The sequence below is a fragment of the Bactrocera neohumeralis genome, chromosome 4 (genome assembly GCF_024586455.1).
Source record: "Bactrocera neohumeralis isolate Rockhampton chromosome 4, APGP_CSIRO_Bneo_wtdbg2-racon-allhic-juicebox.fasta_v2, whole genome shotgun sequence".
In the NCBI taxonomy this organism is placed as follows: domain Eukaryota; kingdom Metazoa; phylum Arthropoda; class Insecta; order Diptera; family Tephritidae; genus Bactrocera; species Bactrocera neohumeralis.
This window is the reverse complement of record NC_065921.1, coordinates 1573477-1592808: the sequence shown is the minus strand read 5'-3', so window position 1 is coordinate 1592808 and position 19332 is coordinate 1573477. Positions and strand designations below refer to the sequence as shown.

The 19332-nt window shown below is 35.6% G+C and overlaps 1 protein-coding gene across 3 annotated transcripts in view; it reads left to right on the top strand.

Moving 5' to 3' along the window:
* The window catches only part of LOC126757670 (sestrin homolog), a 71219-nt gene that overhangs the window by 8654 nt on the left and 43233 nt on the right, over positions 1–19332 (top strand). For all 3 annotated transcript variants that reach the window (XM_050471758.1, XM_050471759.1, XM_050471761.1), the window contains exon 3: positions 11327–12981. In XM_050471758.1, the coding sequence (XP_050327715.1) occupies positions 12940–12981 (42 nt within the window). In that variant the 5' untranslated portion in view covers positions 11327–12939. The remainder of the gene's footprint in view (positions 1–11326; positions 12982–19332) is intronic.

The following is a 19332-nucleotide window of genomic DNA, read 5'->3' as shown; positions in this document are numbered from 1 at the left end:
CTTTACTCCATATGATTGGTGATTGTATGTGAAATATTTTATGAAACCCGGAGAAATTTTTTTAGTATGTGGCATCATAATGGTTTATAGAAAAAATCGGGTCGATACTATCCCTACTTCCAGATACTACAAATAATGATTTCGATTTTTTACCTTAGGCCGAATATGTCTGTCAGTGTCAAGTTGCAAGAGTATAAAATGTTCAGTTGCGCCCGAACTTAGCAATTCCTTACTTGTTATGCATGTTTTTGGTAATTGTAATTCAGCAATTGCACACATTTGCGTGATATTCATATACATACATATGCATACATACTATGAACATACATATGTAAATTGCTGCCCGACATGCATATTGAATGAGATCCCAGAAATCTTCACTGCGTACATAAAGCCATATATGTATGTATGTCTGTTGTGTTTGCATTGCCAGCAGCCAATTTCCGCGAATGCATAACGCATCAAAAACAGCAACTCTTGCTGTTGTCAAGCGCGTTTGTTCATTTGGATCTGTTTATTGCAAAATATACTCGTATCCATGCACTTGTTGCTAAGTGCTTTAAAGCGGCTGCTATCATTTCTCCCAGTTGCTAACGCTGATTTTGGTATACAAAGTGAGGGGATATTTCCACGTGAGCTAGCAATCTCATGTACATATACATAAGTACTTTAAATTATACTCAGTTATATGTACATATACATATGTATGTACATGTTTTTATGAATTTGGTTATATTTATAACGGAACTCAATCAGAAATATGCTATGCTTTCTTATCTGGTAAAAACGATTTTTATAATTTAATTTTTTTTTCGAGCAATCGGGCCGATTTTTAACTGAGCTATATTCACGAACTTAACCCTTTTCGTACTATGTATGTATACCTTATTAATCATTTCATTAATTGCTAGATGTTTGGTCAAGTATCTTCAGCTATTTGGGGAGTGTTTATTATTGGCCGAAATCTTCCAGAATACAGGACTTGCAACGGTGTTGGCGTCCGAGAATAATTTTTATTTTGAAATTTTTATATTCTCGCAACATGCTTGTTATCTTCTAGGTTCTTAACTACATTGTAACAGTGAAATAACTCCTTGTTATTAAGTTTTGAGCACTAGGGACTTACTTCACGTTTATAGTGAGTAATGATACAAATTTGTTCCTCGATTAAATTAGTAGCGACATCTATGACCCTGTAGTGGTACCAGTGGAGTAGCTGCACTGCTACTGTATTTAAAGATATGATAAATTGTAAGCCCAATACGAAAAAGGCATTAAATTTGTATATTAAGGAATTACAACACTTTTACACAATTGTAGACAATTAGTATCCAATTATTAAAAAAAACTTTACCGGATGTAGATATGTACTTCAAAAATACAGTGAGCGTGTTATATAATGTGTCTTAGTTTGTGCAGTTCAACAGCGTAAAAAGGAAAAAATAATAATAATAATTACAATTAGTTAAATGAATTGAAAGAACTGAATTCAAAAGGAAAAACAAGTCAATATACATACATACTTATAATATTTATGATAATAATTGATGGTAGCGTTTAAGGACGAGAAAAAACATTAACTTTAGGTGCATTTTTATAGCAAAAATCTTGATTTTGATTTATTAGTTTTTAAGGCTGTTGTCCGATCTGTACGATTTGGAGATTGTAGCCATGCCTTGGATAATAACCTATGTATGTACATACATACATATGTCCAGTTTCGTGAAGCTACCTTGTCAAACAAAAGGTTTTTCATATAAGGTCTTGAGTTGGACCGGCTCCCGACAAATGAGCAGCTTCTTGGTGTGCAAAGGACGTGTGCTAAATTTCAAAATAATTTCTAAAAAATGAGGAATTAGTTCGCGTATATACAAACGAACAGACAGACGAATTTGGCTAAATCGTCTCAGCGAACATTTTATACTCTTGCAACTTGCAATGATCAAAGACCGGGAAGTACCTTCATGCACATAAGACTTGTTAGCTATGTATGTCTAGGAACAGTTTTTACCCGATTTTATTCATTCTATGAACAAATATGCACCGCTATAAGAAAAACACGCACTCTCAATTCTATTAAGATAACTAACATATTGGCCGATATACATATGTATGTACATACGTATGTACAATGTGGTATAAAGTCACCCGAAAGTTCAAAAATCTTTATATTAAGTATATGGGGGCTAAGGAAGTAACGGCCCGATTCAATCCATTTGTAGCACACAGACATACTACTATGAAGAAAAGGATTCTCTCTACATTTCAAGTATACATACATATGTATGTATATCTAACACATACACCGAAATTTTCGTTAAAAAGTCAACTAAAAGCACTGAGTTCATATATTCAGTACCTAGTGGCTTGAACAGTTTTGGGGCGATTTACGCAAATTTTAGTCATAAGCTGGTTCACCTCGAATGCGCTATTCGTGTAAAGATTTTTTCTGCTATATTAATTTATTCTTGATTTGTACTCTGGAAGGTGAAAGGATCAAATAGAATTTAAAATTGTATTATATGTGAAGTAGGCGTGGCTGTAGTCCGATTGAGCCCATTTTAATACTGTAACATAAAAATTGCAGAAGAATCTTACATACCAAATTTTGTTGAAATCGGTGTGGCGGGTCTAGAAATATGTACATACATATGTATATAGTGGGCGGTGCCACGCCGATCGTCCAATTTCGATCCCGGTTCCATTAAAGGCTTCTTTTACCGTTTCGGGGATAAAATTTAATATCTCTGGCGTATTTAATTACTGATTTAACGCACTTTTTGTAGTTTTTAACAGTACCGTTATATGGGGAGTGGTCGAGGTTACCTTCCGATTTCATCCATTTTCAGTCTGCCGGTAGGAGACTGACTGACGCCTAATCTGTTCTAAATGTCTCAATTTTGGCATAATTAGATTTGCCGCTTCGCTGACAGCATTCCACTTTACAGAGGACTCGCACATAAGTGCTGTCAAATTTTCCCTTATACTAGAAAACCGAGGGCAATAAAAGAACACGTGTTCTGAGTGTACACTCTGTACACGTCGGACAGTATTGACTAAAGTCATGACGATATTTAAATAGGTAGCTTCTGAAGCAACCATGCCCACTGAGTATTTGGGTAAGGTGGAAATCCAGGTCTCCATGTTGTCTACCTATCCACAAATGTATGTCCGAAATCAGTCGGTAGGTCCATCGTCCTTTGCATGAAGTTTGCCACCGTTGCTGCCACATTGCAATGCTTTTTATTCTCTCTTCTCTTTTTGCTGTGGTAGACGTCTCTGATAAGTTATATATTCGCGCGAATTCGTCTCCCTGGATGTCAATCGGCGGCATACTGACTAATACCTCAGCAGCGTCATTTGAAATGGTTCGGAAAGCACTTATCACACGTATTGCTGAAAGCCTATGCACTGTATTAATTGGTCTAGCATATGATTTTGTTTCTAGCGCCTGTATCCATATTGGAGCCGCGTACAGGATCACTGAGCTTATTGCCTTAGCTATTAAACTTCGTCGGCTGGAACGCACACAGCCTTTATTTGCCATCATTCTAGATAACGCATTATATATTTTATTTGCTTTACTTGTCGCTTTTTCTAAGTGGTCCTTGAACTTTAATCTTGAGTCCACTATTACCCCAAGATACTTCAACTGCGGCTGTGAAGTAATCTCACATTCTCCTATGGTCAGCGATATTTTCTCCTGAACTTTCCTTGAGCTTATGAGCAGGACTTCTGTTTTCTGCTCACCCAGCTCAAGACTCATGGTAGCAAACCATCGGCGCAGACCATTTATGCTGTCATTGCATTTGATCCGGAGGTCATCCAGATGTTTAGCTACAGCTACCACTATGAGGTCATCCGCATAAGCGATTGTTTTCACATTTTTTGGTTGCGGTATTTTTAACACCCCGTCGTACATCAAGTTCCATAGCAGCGGGCCTAAAACCGAGCCTTGCGGTACTCCACTGGAGATAGTGTAGCTCTGAGTGCCCTCGTCCGTCTCGTATAGCAATCTCCTATTTTGAAAATAACTCATTATAATATTTATCAGATAATGAGGAGCGTGTATATCGTGTAGAGCTTTTATTATATTTGCCCACTTTGCGGAGTTGAACGCATTCTTCACATCCAGGGTTATTAACGCGCAGTATTTTTTCCTACCACCTTTTCATCTTTTTCCACTTATTGCACATTTTGCAGTATCAACTACTTCTCTTAGTGCGCCAATAGTGGACCTCTTTTTAATAAAGCCGTATTGTCTCTCTGATAATCCGCCGGCTCTTTGGATTGCTAACTCCAAGCGGTTTCTTACAATGCTTTCGTACACTTTCCCAATTGTGTCTAGCATGCAAAGAGGTCGATAAGATGAAGGTTCTTCTGGTGGCCTATTTGGCTTTGGCAGTAGAACCAGACGCTGTATCTTCCACGGATCGGGGAATACCTCTTCTAATATACACGCATTGTACATGTTAACAAATAATCTGGGCATTACAGTTATGGCTTCTTTAAGGGCTCTATTTGGTATACCATCTATTCCTGGCGCTTTGCAGTTTTTGATTTGTTTCGCAATAGCCAATAGTTCATCTTCTGTGACTAATAGGGGTGGCTCCGTAGCTTCGTTTCCTTTAATACAGGAAATGGAGGCATGTGTCGGGAATAACGCTTCGACAACATTAATGCGATCCTGGGCTGCTGCGACTTATTTTTAAATTTCGACATAAAGATTTTGTATGCCGTTCCGCAGGGGTTTATGTTCGCCTCTTCACAGAACTTTTCGAAACAGGATCTCTTACTACGGATAATGGCTGATTTCAGGAGCGTTTTTTGGCTTTTAAATGCTCCTCTGAGACTGATTTCGTTGTCACCTCCCTGGTTACGCTGTAGGCGGCGTCTAGCTGAGTGATAAAGTTTCCTCAGCTTGGCAATTTCGTCGATCCACCAATATACCGGCTTTCGATTGTTATAGAATCTCGTCCTGCGCATAGTTGCATCACATGCTGCAACTAGTTCCTTCCGCACAGCGGATACTAAGTGGGCTGCGTTTTCGTCGTTCATGCCTTTGCCGAACTCCAGACGCTCTCAAAAACGTCAGTATCAAATTCCTTTTGTCGCCAAATTCGTTTTCGAGAGGTATTTCTCGGACAGTGTTCCGTTTCTTGGGAGAACGAAACTTCAGCAATTATAGCCATATGGTCACTATTTGTGTACATATTTGACCCCTTCCACTTAGTATGCCTGCTAAGCACGTCGTTAGCAAACATTAAGTCTATTATTGAACCTTTATTTCCCTTTTAAAAGGTATTTTGTGTGCCACTGTTTAAAATCGTAAGGTTTGTTTGGCTCAAAAATTCTAGAATGAGCGACCACGATGATTAGTAATTCTGCTACCCCAAGCAGTAGACCATGCGTTAAAATCTCCCGCTATTATTATTGGCGATTTGCTTCTGATTTCTAGAGATAACTCCAGGAGAAAATCTTCAAATTCGCTAATTGTTGCGCAAGGACGAGCATAGCAGCTTACAAAATATATTCCTTCTATATTCGCCCATGTAAAGCCGTTATGGGATTCCTTGGAACGTGATGTGAAGGCTTGACCTTTGCAGGCCCATATTGCCGCTTTGCCACTTACATATATCTTTACTCCAAGTGCTTTCCGAACGTTGAAAATATTGCTCGCTTAATAGGGCGACATCTAAGTATGTTTTCTTCCAGCACCGTCTGTTTTAGAAGGTCTTGTGCTGCAGCGCAACGGTTGAGATTCAATTGCAATATCTTCATTGAAATATTGAATTATTGAATATTCATGAATTTGTTGTGGAATTGTTGTGCTGGCCCTGCGAATTTGTTGGGTGCCAATAATTTGCAATCAGCTGTGAATATTCTCCTGTGTAGTAAAGTGTTGATTAATTAGATATGTACGTGCTCATATGAATCGAAAATTTGCGAACTGATAACAGAATAAGCAAAGAAACTATAAAGGAACCATCATCAACTTGAAAAAGTTGAAATAAGTGCCAAATGGATGCCAGACATTTGTTGTTCAAATTCTCTTTTTATGATGAGGAAATTAGCAAATCAAAGTTTCGTGTTATCAGGAATGTAAAAACCAACAATAATAACATTGAAAATAAATGCGTCAAATTGCAGAAATAATTAACAACCTAGTGGTGGGTAAATAGGTTTTAACAAAACGAGCGCGAATTAAGAGTTTTGCATTTGTACAGAAGAAAAATTATCTTCTAGGTCAAATGCCTTTACTTCATTACTGCTCAATCCGTCGCAAGATCGAACAGAATACCAAGCTTATCCTCAGCAGTCAACTCAGGCCTAGATGCGCCAAGTATTTTATTCTCACTAACTTATTTAAATATGTAGTTGTGTTCTTTCTTCGAATAGTTTTACAAGTGTACATTCATATACATGAGCACATTTATGTGCATGCATTAAAAGGCTTGAATTAATACCAGAAAAACGCAAGTTTTTCGAAAACGACATGAAGCGTTGTTGATTTGTTGTGGCTTAAATTTTGTCTTATTCAGTTTTGTATGATCACACTAATTAATTAAATATGATGAAAACGTTAATACGATCAATTACTATACATACATACATATGTATGTGGCTCGTGCACGTAGCTACTGGAATTCATTTAATTAATTTAAGTCGGCGTAAACAAGTATTTTGTTTTGCATATGTACATATGTATGTATATCAGCCAATGTTCGAGTGTTCGAGCGGTTAATTGATTATATTCAATATACATATGTAATACAAAGTTGTAGAGTGAGTGAGCAGTAAACATTTTCCAACCCCGCTTACTAACTGAATATTGAGATACATATGTACATATGTATGTACATACATATGTATATGAAGCATAATATATGCGACTAGATTTGTGATTTCGCACTCAGATAAGTATATACATACATAAGTATGTATGAAGATGTAAAATTTAAAGTAAAAATTAAATTATAGTGTAACAATCATTCACTAGATATGTATGATCGATTTCAACAAAATTTAGTGAAAATGAGCGAAATCGGACAATAACCACGCCCACTTCCAATATGGCACAGTTTAAAATTCCACTTGATTCTTTTACTTTTCAGTACAGAAATTAAGAAGCAATTAATATAACGGAATAAAATAAATGGCTTTATTATATGCCACCTTATGACTAAAAATTGTTCAAATCCAACAAAAACTGTTCAAGCCCCCAGGTACTGAAATTTGGACCCCAATACGTATAGTTGACTTTTGTTCGAAAATATCGGTCTGTATGTCAAAAATGGGTTGAATCAGACCTTAGCCGCCATATATGCAGCTAATATAAAGATAATCGAACTTTACGAACGTTAATAGTATGTGGTATTGGGGAAAAACAGATAAAAATCTGGTCAATACTACCGCAACTTCCATATACTTTTTTGAGGTTAAGTCGCTAAAATATCAATATTTGTAATGGGTAAGCGAACGACCACTGAAACGGTTGAAAACTCATATTAGACTTGCATAAAAAAGATACATAAATCTTTGAGCGAAATCGGAGAAATAGTTGGAAGACACTATTGCACAATAAAAAAAAATTATAAAAAATATTAATTATTTCGATCCTCTGGTTGACGTTTTAAACCATAAAGTATTTCCCTGGCTTTGATTCTTGTAAGTTGCAGGAGTATAAATACCCGAACTTCGCTCTTCCTTACTTGTTATGCAATAAGAAATGAACTTGTGAAATGTATTCTGGCTTTGGTGTAGCCAAAGTTAAGGTTGTTTTTTCGCTCGGTGATAGTTGAAAAGTCTGAGATGAGTAAATCTCTTTACCGTTGTGGGTTATTGTGGAAGACCAATAAAATGCAAAAAATACTATTGTTAATTATAATAATCTGTTGATAATTGCTGCATATTTGCTGGCAGTATTTACTATTTATTTTGATAGTTATCAGGCAACAGGCAAATAACCTGTTTAATTGTTAAGTGTTCTTTTTGCATCTTTAATCGAAATTAAGTCAATTGGACACCAATAAACCAGTGACAGACTAGCTATCGTCAACTTTACCCATGAATAGTATATGTAAGGAATGTATGTTTGTATTATTTTTATTATTAGGTGTTTATGTTTGTATGCCCCCAACTAAGAGATACAGATAAGCGAATGTTGTGTCAATGCGGTCGTAATTTTTATTCACTCTCAAGTTGAACAGTGTGAATGGAAAATTTTCGTATTTATTTTGACTCTCTGCTTTGGCATCAGATATTTATGTATGTGCGTTGGCGCATTTTGCACTGCTCGCGTGGAGACAAATAAGTAGAATAATACAAGAATCTACAAAATACACACATTGTATATAGTACATACCGCTGTGAAGTATCAAACTAGTCAGAAAGTTCCAGCTATCACATAGAATTTTGGACTAAAGTCGAACTAGTCTTCTGACTGATATTCGATTCATATTAATATTAGAAAGCTATTTGGAAAAAGCAAATAGTTGACTCGCGTGTTTTAATTAAAAATGTCTGATGTGATGAAAATTCAAATTAAACTTTTTACTCAAAATATAGGTTAAAGCATATCATATTGATATTGTACTCTAATGTTTTGAAGAAGTGTGAAATATGTACATATGTATATTACAGTCGGTGGACTAGTTACGCTTGCGGTTGATACTAGTTGTAAAGTAGCTTGGAACTACTTGCTTTTAGTGCAGAGTGCATACATACACACATGTATTTACATAGGCATTGTAGACAGAGAGACTGGCAATTAGAAATAACAAATATTTGTATCACATATGTATAGTTCTATATACAATACATACATATGTATGTATGTTTGCATAAATTCTTAAGCTTCATATGAATACAAAGTAGACTGTTGTTTTGCAACTCGTGTACATATTATATGCATAAAGAACTACTTATGTACATACATATGTATGTTGATAGTCAAAACTGGAGAGTAAAATATTCATACAGTTCATGGTGTGGATTTTATTTTATTTGAAAGCAAATGGAAAGCATAAAAAATAATAACAATTAGATTAGTTCGTTTAAATTTATAAAGAGGGAAAATGACCATTATCTGCCAAAGAGTTTGAATCTCACTGGCACACATGCATCCATACATACATATGTATGAATGTAGCTCTATCTCATAACTTTATGCTTGTACTATATAACATATAGTACATACATAAGTAGTTATGTTAAGATCCACTCTAGTTTATACTTAACATTTGTTAAGAAGCAGTTTGCAATTTCAATAATTTGTCTCACCCCTTTTTCTTCAAATTCAATTTTTTCAGTTTTGTGTAAATATACCCGATGCGTCAACATAAAAAGTGACAACTTTTGCATTTTAAATATAAGTATACATACATATGTACATATGTACGTAGTGAATATGCATCGGTGTAGACGTGTTGCAAGTAAAATTTAGATACGTCATGAGATCACCGAAAAATATCACGTGTTTCGCTTCTATCATTTACCCAACTCAAAATGTCAAACATTTAAAAAAATCAAGTAAAAATAGTGTGAATATCTCAAAGATTACAAGTGTAGAAATGTGTTGCTTAAATTAAATGTTCACAAACGAACAGTCACGAACAAAAGGAAGAATCAAAGAATTTGAACAGATGTGCATTTAAAATAGTCAGCAATGCAAGAAATGCACACAAATAAATACATAAGTATAAGCAGATGTTGCTTGGTGAAAAAGTCTACAAAATAAACTATTGAAGTGAAATAAAATGGTGAAATACAATGAAATGAGTATCTATTCGAGAAATAAATAATAAAAAAATAAATTTCGAATAACTGCCGATATCTCACCACGCCATGCATGACATTCTCGTTCATTTCCCCACTATACTCATTCGACACCCTAGAGGCTTTTCGCCAAAACACCAACTGTTGCAGTCTTTGTGCCAAATGTGCCTGTTGTTGACGCATACTTTGGCAACAACAACCTATTGGCATGCCATGCGTTGCATTCCGCGCACCTGAGTTGCGTGACATAGCAATCAATCGGTACCGATTGCATCATCCCAATGCATGGCACGCAGTCTACTGAACTGTCGCTCCTCGATTCTAAGTGTGCTAATATACTTTGCTGTAGATAGGAAGCTCAGTTTTAATCATTTGCTAGAACTTGAGATGGAAGGCTAATATCATATATGGTCTAATAGTATTTTTCACATCTCCCTTGCATACAAATATTTCAGTTCTTCATTACTACAGGTAAAATTTAACGTAATCGTGTAAATATGAAATAGGGATAGATATTATTTCAACCGCCGAAATCTAAATACTCTATAGAAAAAGTTTTCACAAATTGCTATCACTCTAAGCAGTTTGTACATATGCATGAGAGGGAACTGTGCACTACCCCTCCCTCTACGTCTGCTATATTGTCACAAAAATCCGTTTATTATACTCTTGCAACCAGTTGCTACAGAGAATTATAGTTTTGTTCACCTAACGGTTGTACGTATCATGTAAAACTAAGCGAGATAGATATACTATGTATGTATGTATGTATATAAATGATCATAATGACGAGAAAAGTTGAAATCCGGCTGACTGTAACTTAAGTAAAAATTGAGATATCTCCATGAAACTTGGTATGTGGGTTCCTTAATACAAAAAAAAATCGAGTTCATAGATGGGCGTAATCGGACCACGCCACGCTCCCAAATCGCCATTAACCGAAAACATATAAAGTACCATAACTAAGCAGCAAATTATGATATAAAGCTGTAAATTGGTACAGGGGATCATAGAAGTAAGGGGCATCTGTGGAAACTTTGCAACCTTAAGACCAAAAGTTGTTTAAATCCAATTAAATCTGTCCAAGCCCCTATCTACCGAATATTAGACCCCGGTACCTATAGTTGATTTTTGATCGAAAATGTCGGTCAATATGTGATATATGTATGTATGTATGTATATAATTAAAATTAAAAGATAATCTTTCTCTTATAATGGTATGTCTAAATGTCACAAATGGGTTGAATGACTTTCGAACTTCGGGAACTTTCGAATTTTTTTAATTTCAGCCCAAGCACGAGCTGGCAGGAGGAGGTACATACTTATATGTACATTAGTATATCTGGTACATATGAATCCAAGACCAAGAATCGGCAAAATAATTTCAAGTTTGAAATACATACATACTTATGTATTTTGCTTTAAAAAGTCATTTTTATTTACGCAATCAAGCTCTTTTAACCATCAAAAATAGTATTTATCATAGTTATAGTATAAGCACACCGTTTCTTAAATATAACATTTTCACATAATTCCCCTTTCATTGCAGAATATACTGGGCAATAGAAACTTTATAGGAAGCGATTCAAAATTCCGCGTGAATAACCGATAAAAATCAACAGCTGATCAAATATATTTAATGGTTGGCTCTCCATAGTGTGAGCAATATTTTATTCCGCAGCAACTACCGTTGCGCGCGCAAAGCATAATTGCTGTTATATATTCGATATTTTTTGTACAATTTGACGATTTGTCGCAGCAAACGCCGCGCTTGCATCCATCACGTTGTTGCATATACAAATGAGTAGCAAAAACAAAAACAGAACCATTACAGTTAAGACTTTACCACACTACAAAGAACAACTGCAGCAATTACAACAACGCATCGAAGAGTTGAGCTTCATCAATATACGACGTGCGATCTTCACCTTCAAGCGTCTCAATCACAACCCAGATAGCAATCGCCGCGTTGGGATTACAATAGGCAAAAGACGGAAAAACTTAACAAGCTCCACAAACGCAACAACTGCAACAACTGCAGCGATAGCAACATTGTATGACAGTAAGCGGTGCCAACAACACTAACTAAACCAGAAACACCAGCAAAACAGCTGAGTTGAAAGAGTAAACACTCCGTGCAGAGTTGAACAAAGCAATCTGCAGTGGCTAAATTGCAGTTGACAGCTGCAGCAGAGCAAAGCAAAGAGAAATCGGTGCTACAGTGCAACAGTGCAGCGGAGCAAGGTGTTCCAGCACAAACCAGTTTGACGCTTTGCAAAGCGACGCATGGTGACGACTCTAACCGAATTCTCAACTAACTTAGACGAGGAGGAGGGGAAGATCAAAAGAAAGACGGTGAAAGAGTGCCAAAGAAAAGAACTCGAACAAGTCGAAGGTGTGGAAATTAGTATAAATAAAATACAAAAATATTGTGCAAAAAAGAGCGTATAATTAAACAGCTAGCAAGAGAGGTGAATTGCAGCGAAACTGCATTTCTATTAGTTGACCGTAGCGAGCCCAACCGTGTGAGGTAAATAAGCTGTTGTAACGGTTGATTGCAATCGAATAAGCATTCGTAACTACAATAAAAGTGGACAAATAGTGCGACACGCGTGATACGAATAGCTTGTGATCGAACAGAGCACTTCGTAACTCGTAACGAAGTTAAAAATACAAGTTCATCAATAAATCGTCAATGAAAACAATAACTAAGTAATTTATACAAAAGGATAAAAGTCGCGCCCTATTTGACTCTAATAGCGAAGCTACGGCCCCAGACTGCAACAGTATTGCATGTTTATAGAAACGACAACTGAACTAAGTAAGGTTACCGAATAACCTAAAGTTGAACAAACGGAGAAATCTAATTGCGCGTGAACACAGAAATACTAAACAAACCATAACAGTTCTCCAACCCTCCCGTACGTACACGGTACGGCAGCGTGCGCAACACAGTACCGTTGCCTCACCGGCGAAAAGTTAGATCTGGCCTTCGTTGCGGCGTGCAGCTGTTCAGATCAGCAGTTTAAGAGTTGCTCCACCTGAACCTGATTCGCCGCCATTTGTAGCAAGTTGCTGTGTATGTTGAATTTGTGCATTGACTGCTGATTGCAATACAATCGCACGTGTGAACGATTTCGATTGCCCCTTCGCATCTTCTCAATGTTTGAGTTCTGTGCAGATATGGGACAAATTGGCCAAGATGTAAGTAAACCCATGTATTCTACTTACAGTCAATATTTTTTATGATTCATTTTTTATTAATTGGTTATTTTATTAACGGATAAAGCTTAGCATTAGCTAATTGTTAGTTTGTCGGTTTGCTTCGAATGAACACTCTTATTTTACTTACACATTATTTCGCTATAAAAGATTTTGCGAGTAATATTGTAGATATTTCTCAACGTCCATTCTTGAACGTGAGATTTCAATGGTTTCACAATAATTCTTAGATCACGAATACTCTTGATAACAAGTACTTCAGCAAAGCTCTAATTTTTCTTTTAAAAGTTTTAAATACCATACCTATTGTCTGTTGTTCATTAAAAAACTAATTTTCATTGACCTATATGCAGTATATGCACTTTTATAGCGCGTATACTCTTTAGGGTTATCATTTAATGCATACATACTTAAGTGTATATATGTACACTTTCTGATTTTTACTCTCGCAACATGTTGCTGCGGTGTATAATATTTTTGTTCACCTAACGATTCTTTGTAACACCTACATATATAAAGGGTGATCCATTTCGAGGTTTTATACTTTTTAAAGAATAACACAGAAACTTCAAATTTAATGGGGTATGTTTATTATCATTCGAAAGAACATTCTTTGGCATTTATTCGTTGAAGATTATCCTCTTCAAATAATGGCCGCCTAACCATCTCAGATGGTCCATCCATTGAGTCCAATTTTCGACGACTCGTATAGAGTCGTATAGACTTTAGACTTTATATATCCCCACAGAAAAAAGTTTATCGGTGTGTTATCTTACGATCTTGGTGGCCAATTGACCTGCCCAAAAAGTGAAATTATCTGCTCATCCAAGGTTCTCCCAATAAATTCATTGATTGAAGCGATGTGTGGGAAGTGGCGCCGTCTTGTTGAAGCCAAATTTCGCCGAGATCAGGAGCTTCAATTTCAGGCATCAAATAGTCGGTTATCATTAGATCCCCATTGACGGTTACGTTCTCACCGGCATTATTTATGAACTGATGATTCCACCGGTCCACAAACGACACCAAACTATTGTTTTTTCATGAAATGGCAGCTCTTGAATCTCTTCAGGTTGCTCTTCGTCTCATATGCGGTAATTTCGCTTGTTTATACACTCATTGAGTTAGAAATGGCCTCATCGCTGAAAAAAATTGGCTCGAAAACGTCGGATTATCTTGGAACTTTCCAAGAGCCCATAGAGCGAAGCGATGATAGAAAGGTCGAGTGGCTTCAGTTCTTTGACAAGCTGTATTTTGTACGCTTTCTATTTAAGATCTCGACGTAAAATGCGCCAAGTCGTTCCATACGTTCGTACGAGTTGCTGCGAACGGTGTCGAATGGACTCTCCACGGTCTTCGTGTACACTCTTAGCTACGGCTGCTATATTTTCTTCACTGGACGTGGTTTATGCAGTCGAATATTATCCAATAATGAATGCTGGGTCTTTAAATGGGTGATGGCGTTGAGAATAGTACGCTCAGTAGGCCGATTATGTTAACCATAAGTTGAACAAAGCGAGCGAAATACATTCTTTACAGAACGTGATCAGTGGAAAATGGATATTGAAAAAAGTACGTCTACTTGGATCACCCGTTATATACCTTTATATCTCGGGAACTATCTAAATTTGGTGCATTATATTATTCCATCGTTCTTATGCAAGAGTATGAAATGTTTGGTCACACACCATCTTAGTTCTTCCTTGCTTGGCTTGGATTTTCAATATTACCTATAATGCTCTTACATACATATACTTAAAATAAAGGGCTTTTAGTAAAAAAGTAAAGTATATTGTTGGATACAGCATCCATATACTATATGTAAAGATCTTCGTAATTCTACCAGTTTTTATGCCGAATATATCGGTTAGTGTGTGAGTCATCTCCATGAAATTGCGTGGAAACATGTCCAGGCTTTCCTCTCAATATACCCTGAATAGTAATTTGCGACTTTTCACCTCACATTTAACCGTTTCTGAAGGTCGTATGTCTGATATTTTAATGGAATGAAGTGCACAAGTTTTCTTCAAAATTAAGTAGTCTAATGCTAAATAAAAATGAAACTGGTATAGACCCTAGACCAACCCTCATAACCCTAACATAATGATTTCTGATCCTCTCGTTGATGTTTTCCCCATACGTTCCATATATTATATCTCTCATTTCTCATTTATTCTTATTTTTACCGAAACCTGAAAATATGCTACCGGCTTTGAAATTTGAAAATTTGAAAATTGGGAGAGTATAAAATATTCGGTTGTACCCGAACTTAGCTCTTCCTTGTTTGTTTTTGCAAATAGAAATATAAGTATATACATATATTTACAAATGCACTTAGTCTATCTTATCAGCAATTTTTTCTCTGTTTTGTGATTTAAGTTGTTTTATAGATTTCAAAGGCACGTAGCGCTAATAAGCAGTTTGCATTTTTTATTTTATTAAAAAGTTTACGCACAAAAGGCTGGATTTGCATCGCTTTACTGATCAATAATTTTCTTTGTATTTCACTTTATTGTTTTTGGTATACTTTTACTTGCTTAGTTGTTTTTATTTCATCTTTCAACAATTATTCGAGCAACGTATGAATCGAGATCTATCGGGTTCCTTATCTTATCTCGACTTATATTTGCTGTCCAGAGTCCGAGTTTAATGGCTCCAATAATTGTAATCAATTAAGTGTTTCTTTTGTTTCGTTTGTACTCATATTAAATAAGTGTTTTATTGATATCTGGTTGATTTTACGTGCAATTCATGAAATCGCATACATCCCAAGTCCGAAATGCATATTTTGTTCTTTACAAATAAATGTTCAAAAAGTTACCTCGATTTGTTGGGCCTGCATGAGTTTAAAAAAACACGGATGTGTTCATATTGCGGCTGGTAAAGGTAATACAATTTATCAAACTTATCAGGACCCAAGTAAAGTTTACTTCTGACACGTGGTAAAGTCTTGCATGGCCTTGGAGGATGTTCACATATTTTTTGTATTTTTATTTTTTGTTCGTTTTAGAAACATTTCTAGTTTTAGATATGGGACAATGACCAGATATAATTTCCACCCTCCCGATATTACAAAAGGATAGTCAGTATTACGAATTGAAGATAAATATAAGGATCAGGTATAACGCTGAAAAGAATTAAAAAACGTTCCCTTTTTTTGAATAGATACTTCATACTTACCATCCTTATGTCACGGGGCTTTATTGGTGACAGGGTGGCTGGAACTGATTAAAATGATCAAAAATCTGAAAAAATTTACGTTCAAAGGTTTACCAAATTAATCGTAGTGGTTTTCTGTAGATGGCAGACCCATTCAATTTGACTTAAACTAAATTGTTTTTGCTTATAAAATTTATTACTATTATATAAGTACATAGGATTGTTACGCGCACTGTTGCCACAGAGTGAAGGTAGTACTCATCTAGCTAATTCTGAATGCTCAACAAGTTCGTAAAACCAAAAATGCATTAACATTTTTCTACTTTAACGCAAATAATGTGGCGAGAAAAACACTTTTACGGCCCGCCTGGCGCCAGTCGCGAGTTTAGGCGCAGGCCCCAGCAACCAATTTCCGCCCCCACCATGGCCGCCGCTATATTCTGATTAGAAACGCAAGACCGAGTCCGAATACTGAAAACGGAAAACATGACCTACGTCAAGCGTATTTTTAGTGACGCGCCGTTAATTACCGGCCGCTAACCACAATTGTTATTTGCATGGCTGAAATATGTGCCGTTGTTGTTGATATGCTTATTCATATGCATACCATAAATATTTTTTATTGCATGCATTGCAGTAACATGCACTTTTTCAAAGTTTCCTTGCATTAAGACCGTCGTGCCATGTTCTTATGCACCGAAGTATAAGTACAAATGCATTCTAAAAGTGGGCAGTGCGAATCCACGTCGCAAAAACACGCATATCACTCATACGACCTTGGTACACCAGACGGATCATTATGAACAAGTAAATGAATTTTTATACCTATTGTACATACATATATCCACGTCTGTATAGAGTTCTACTGATACTTTATTCTATCTAAATTTGTTATGGCATATGGAGCACGATTTTGAAATTGTTTTATCAAGAGCACGAAATGTAATTACATACGAGTATATGGGTGCGAAATACTCGTAATAAATCTACAAGTGGCAAGCTCTGGAACATTACTTATATAAACCTTTGTAAGGTTAAGGAACAATGCGGACGTGTCAATGCATTCGCCTATTAAACACATAATATTAATCATAACGTAAATAATATAGCCTGATTTGATATTTTTCGATGTGTATCTATTTAACTTTTTGTGAAATTTTGAGCTAAGATCGCAAGAAAGGCTTTTCATTCCTTAAAATTTGTAAAAAATTCGGTCCATTTTATGCAACATCATACATAGTCTGTATTCACATTCCAAGGCCCTTGTTGTTCGAACTAGTAGTTCGTTGGCTAGGAACGACAATGAAAGATCAAGAGATCGAGGAAACGAGTGTTCTAACATTAATTATTCATGATCAAGGCCATTACTTCATTTGAAAGTTACCCTTTACGAAAAAGTGCAGAAAGCAAAAACAAAACTTTTTTTGCGACGCAAGGCAATGAAAAATTAATATGTTTCCTTCTTTTCTGAAAAGTCAGAATTAGAAACACTTGCTTTTAAATCTATATATGTATGTGAATATGTATGAATGCAATTAGTTGTTGTCATTGTTTATAGTTAAATTTTATTACACTAAGTTGCATATTTTTTACGATTTAATTTACGAGTCACTATAGTCACAGACGGTTTTTAGCGGTTGCAGTTTATGTAACCATATGTCACTCGTATTGTTGTATAAATAACTGCATAATTGTAGTTGATGTTGCTCTTTGTTGTTGCAATTTGATCAAGAAAATACGACTTGCCTGAGGTCAGGCACGCCTTTTTTAAATCCGAATTGTGTTTGTTATTGACAAAAACAGAGCACCTGAACAATGTGGCTGTCTGCAATGACAAGGAGATAATAAAAAATACTTATAATAACAGTGTATTATTAATTTTTTTTAAACTTAAAGTTCACTAAATCCGGGGTAATTTCTTGAATTTTCTTCGATGTCAAATCGAAATAGATGTATCGACTCAAGAAAGCCTCCACTTGTTGTCTATTAAATCTCTTATAATTATTGAATTGCAATTTGATTGTATACTTGTAAGAAAGTCTACTTCAATTGGGTAAAGTGCATGACCCTCCGATTCTTCGTGCAAATTAAGTGGAAATGGAATGCGAACGAATAGCGGGATTCTGTAACCAGTCTCTAGTCTCTATTTGAGACATTTTGAGGCAAAGTCTCAATTTGAGACTAGTTACTATTCACTAAACAGTCTCTAGCGTTAGTCTCAAAATATTGAGACCTGGTAGTTGGCAGGTCACAAAACTAAAAAGAACTCTTGTCTGCCATTTTGAATATACTGAATAGAGATCATCATAGATATTAATCGATTGTCGTTTCTTTATATTTTGTAAGCAACTCAAACATGAAAAGGTTAAAAATAAATCAATTTTACATAAATTTCGTAAATATTATGAAACAAAGTCTACATATATTTTTATTTTTATTGATAATTATGTTTTTTGACTATCTTATAGAAAATTTAATATTTGTTATCGACATATTTATTTTCATTCAAGTGTAAAAACATCTCTGAATAATGAAATGTAATAGATTTTGTGAATGTCACTTACAGAATAGCAATATCATCTCAAGTCTCAAAAATTGTCTCTAACTTAAAATCTCAAATTTAGAGACTTGAGACTGTCTCAAGTTACAGAATCGCACGGGAAAGCTAATCGACCTCCTTTGAGGCGTTGAAAACCGGATGCCATATTTGTATCAACAAGTATTAATCAGAATGTTTTGAAGTAGAACGGAAATCGGCCTTCCATACAAATGCTGAACGATCCATTGGAAAGAAAGTAAAGTCTCAGAATTGAAATCATGTGAAAAGAAGGAAAGAAATCTTTATTCACACATTAAATTGGTTTGCTCCGCATTTCGCGCAACGTAATAATCGGTTTCTTATTTTTAAGCTTTCACAACATGTTTGAAAGAAAGTATAATATTTCGTTCATACAACGGTCTCTTGTAAAACCTGAAAATAAAACTATACCTCAGTTACCAAATTGACAGGGTTGTTCAGATTTTTGAACAATATTCTGCCAAAATTGGAAAGATTGCTGTGGCGGAACCAATCTTGATATTTTATAAGAACTCACGTTCGCAAAAAGAATGATCAGTTTAAAAGTATTTACTGTTTCATTCCACAAAATGAATTTTTCGATCTTAAAGTACAATCTA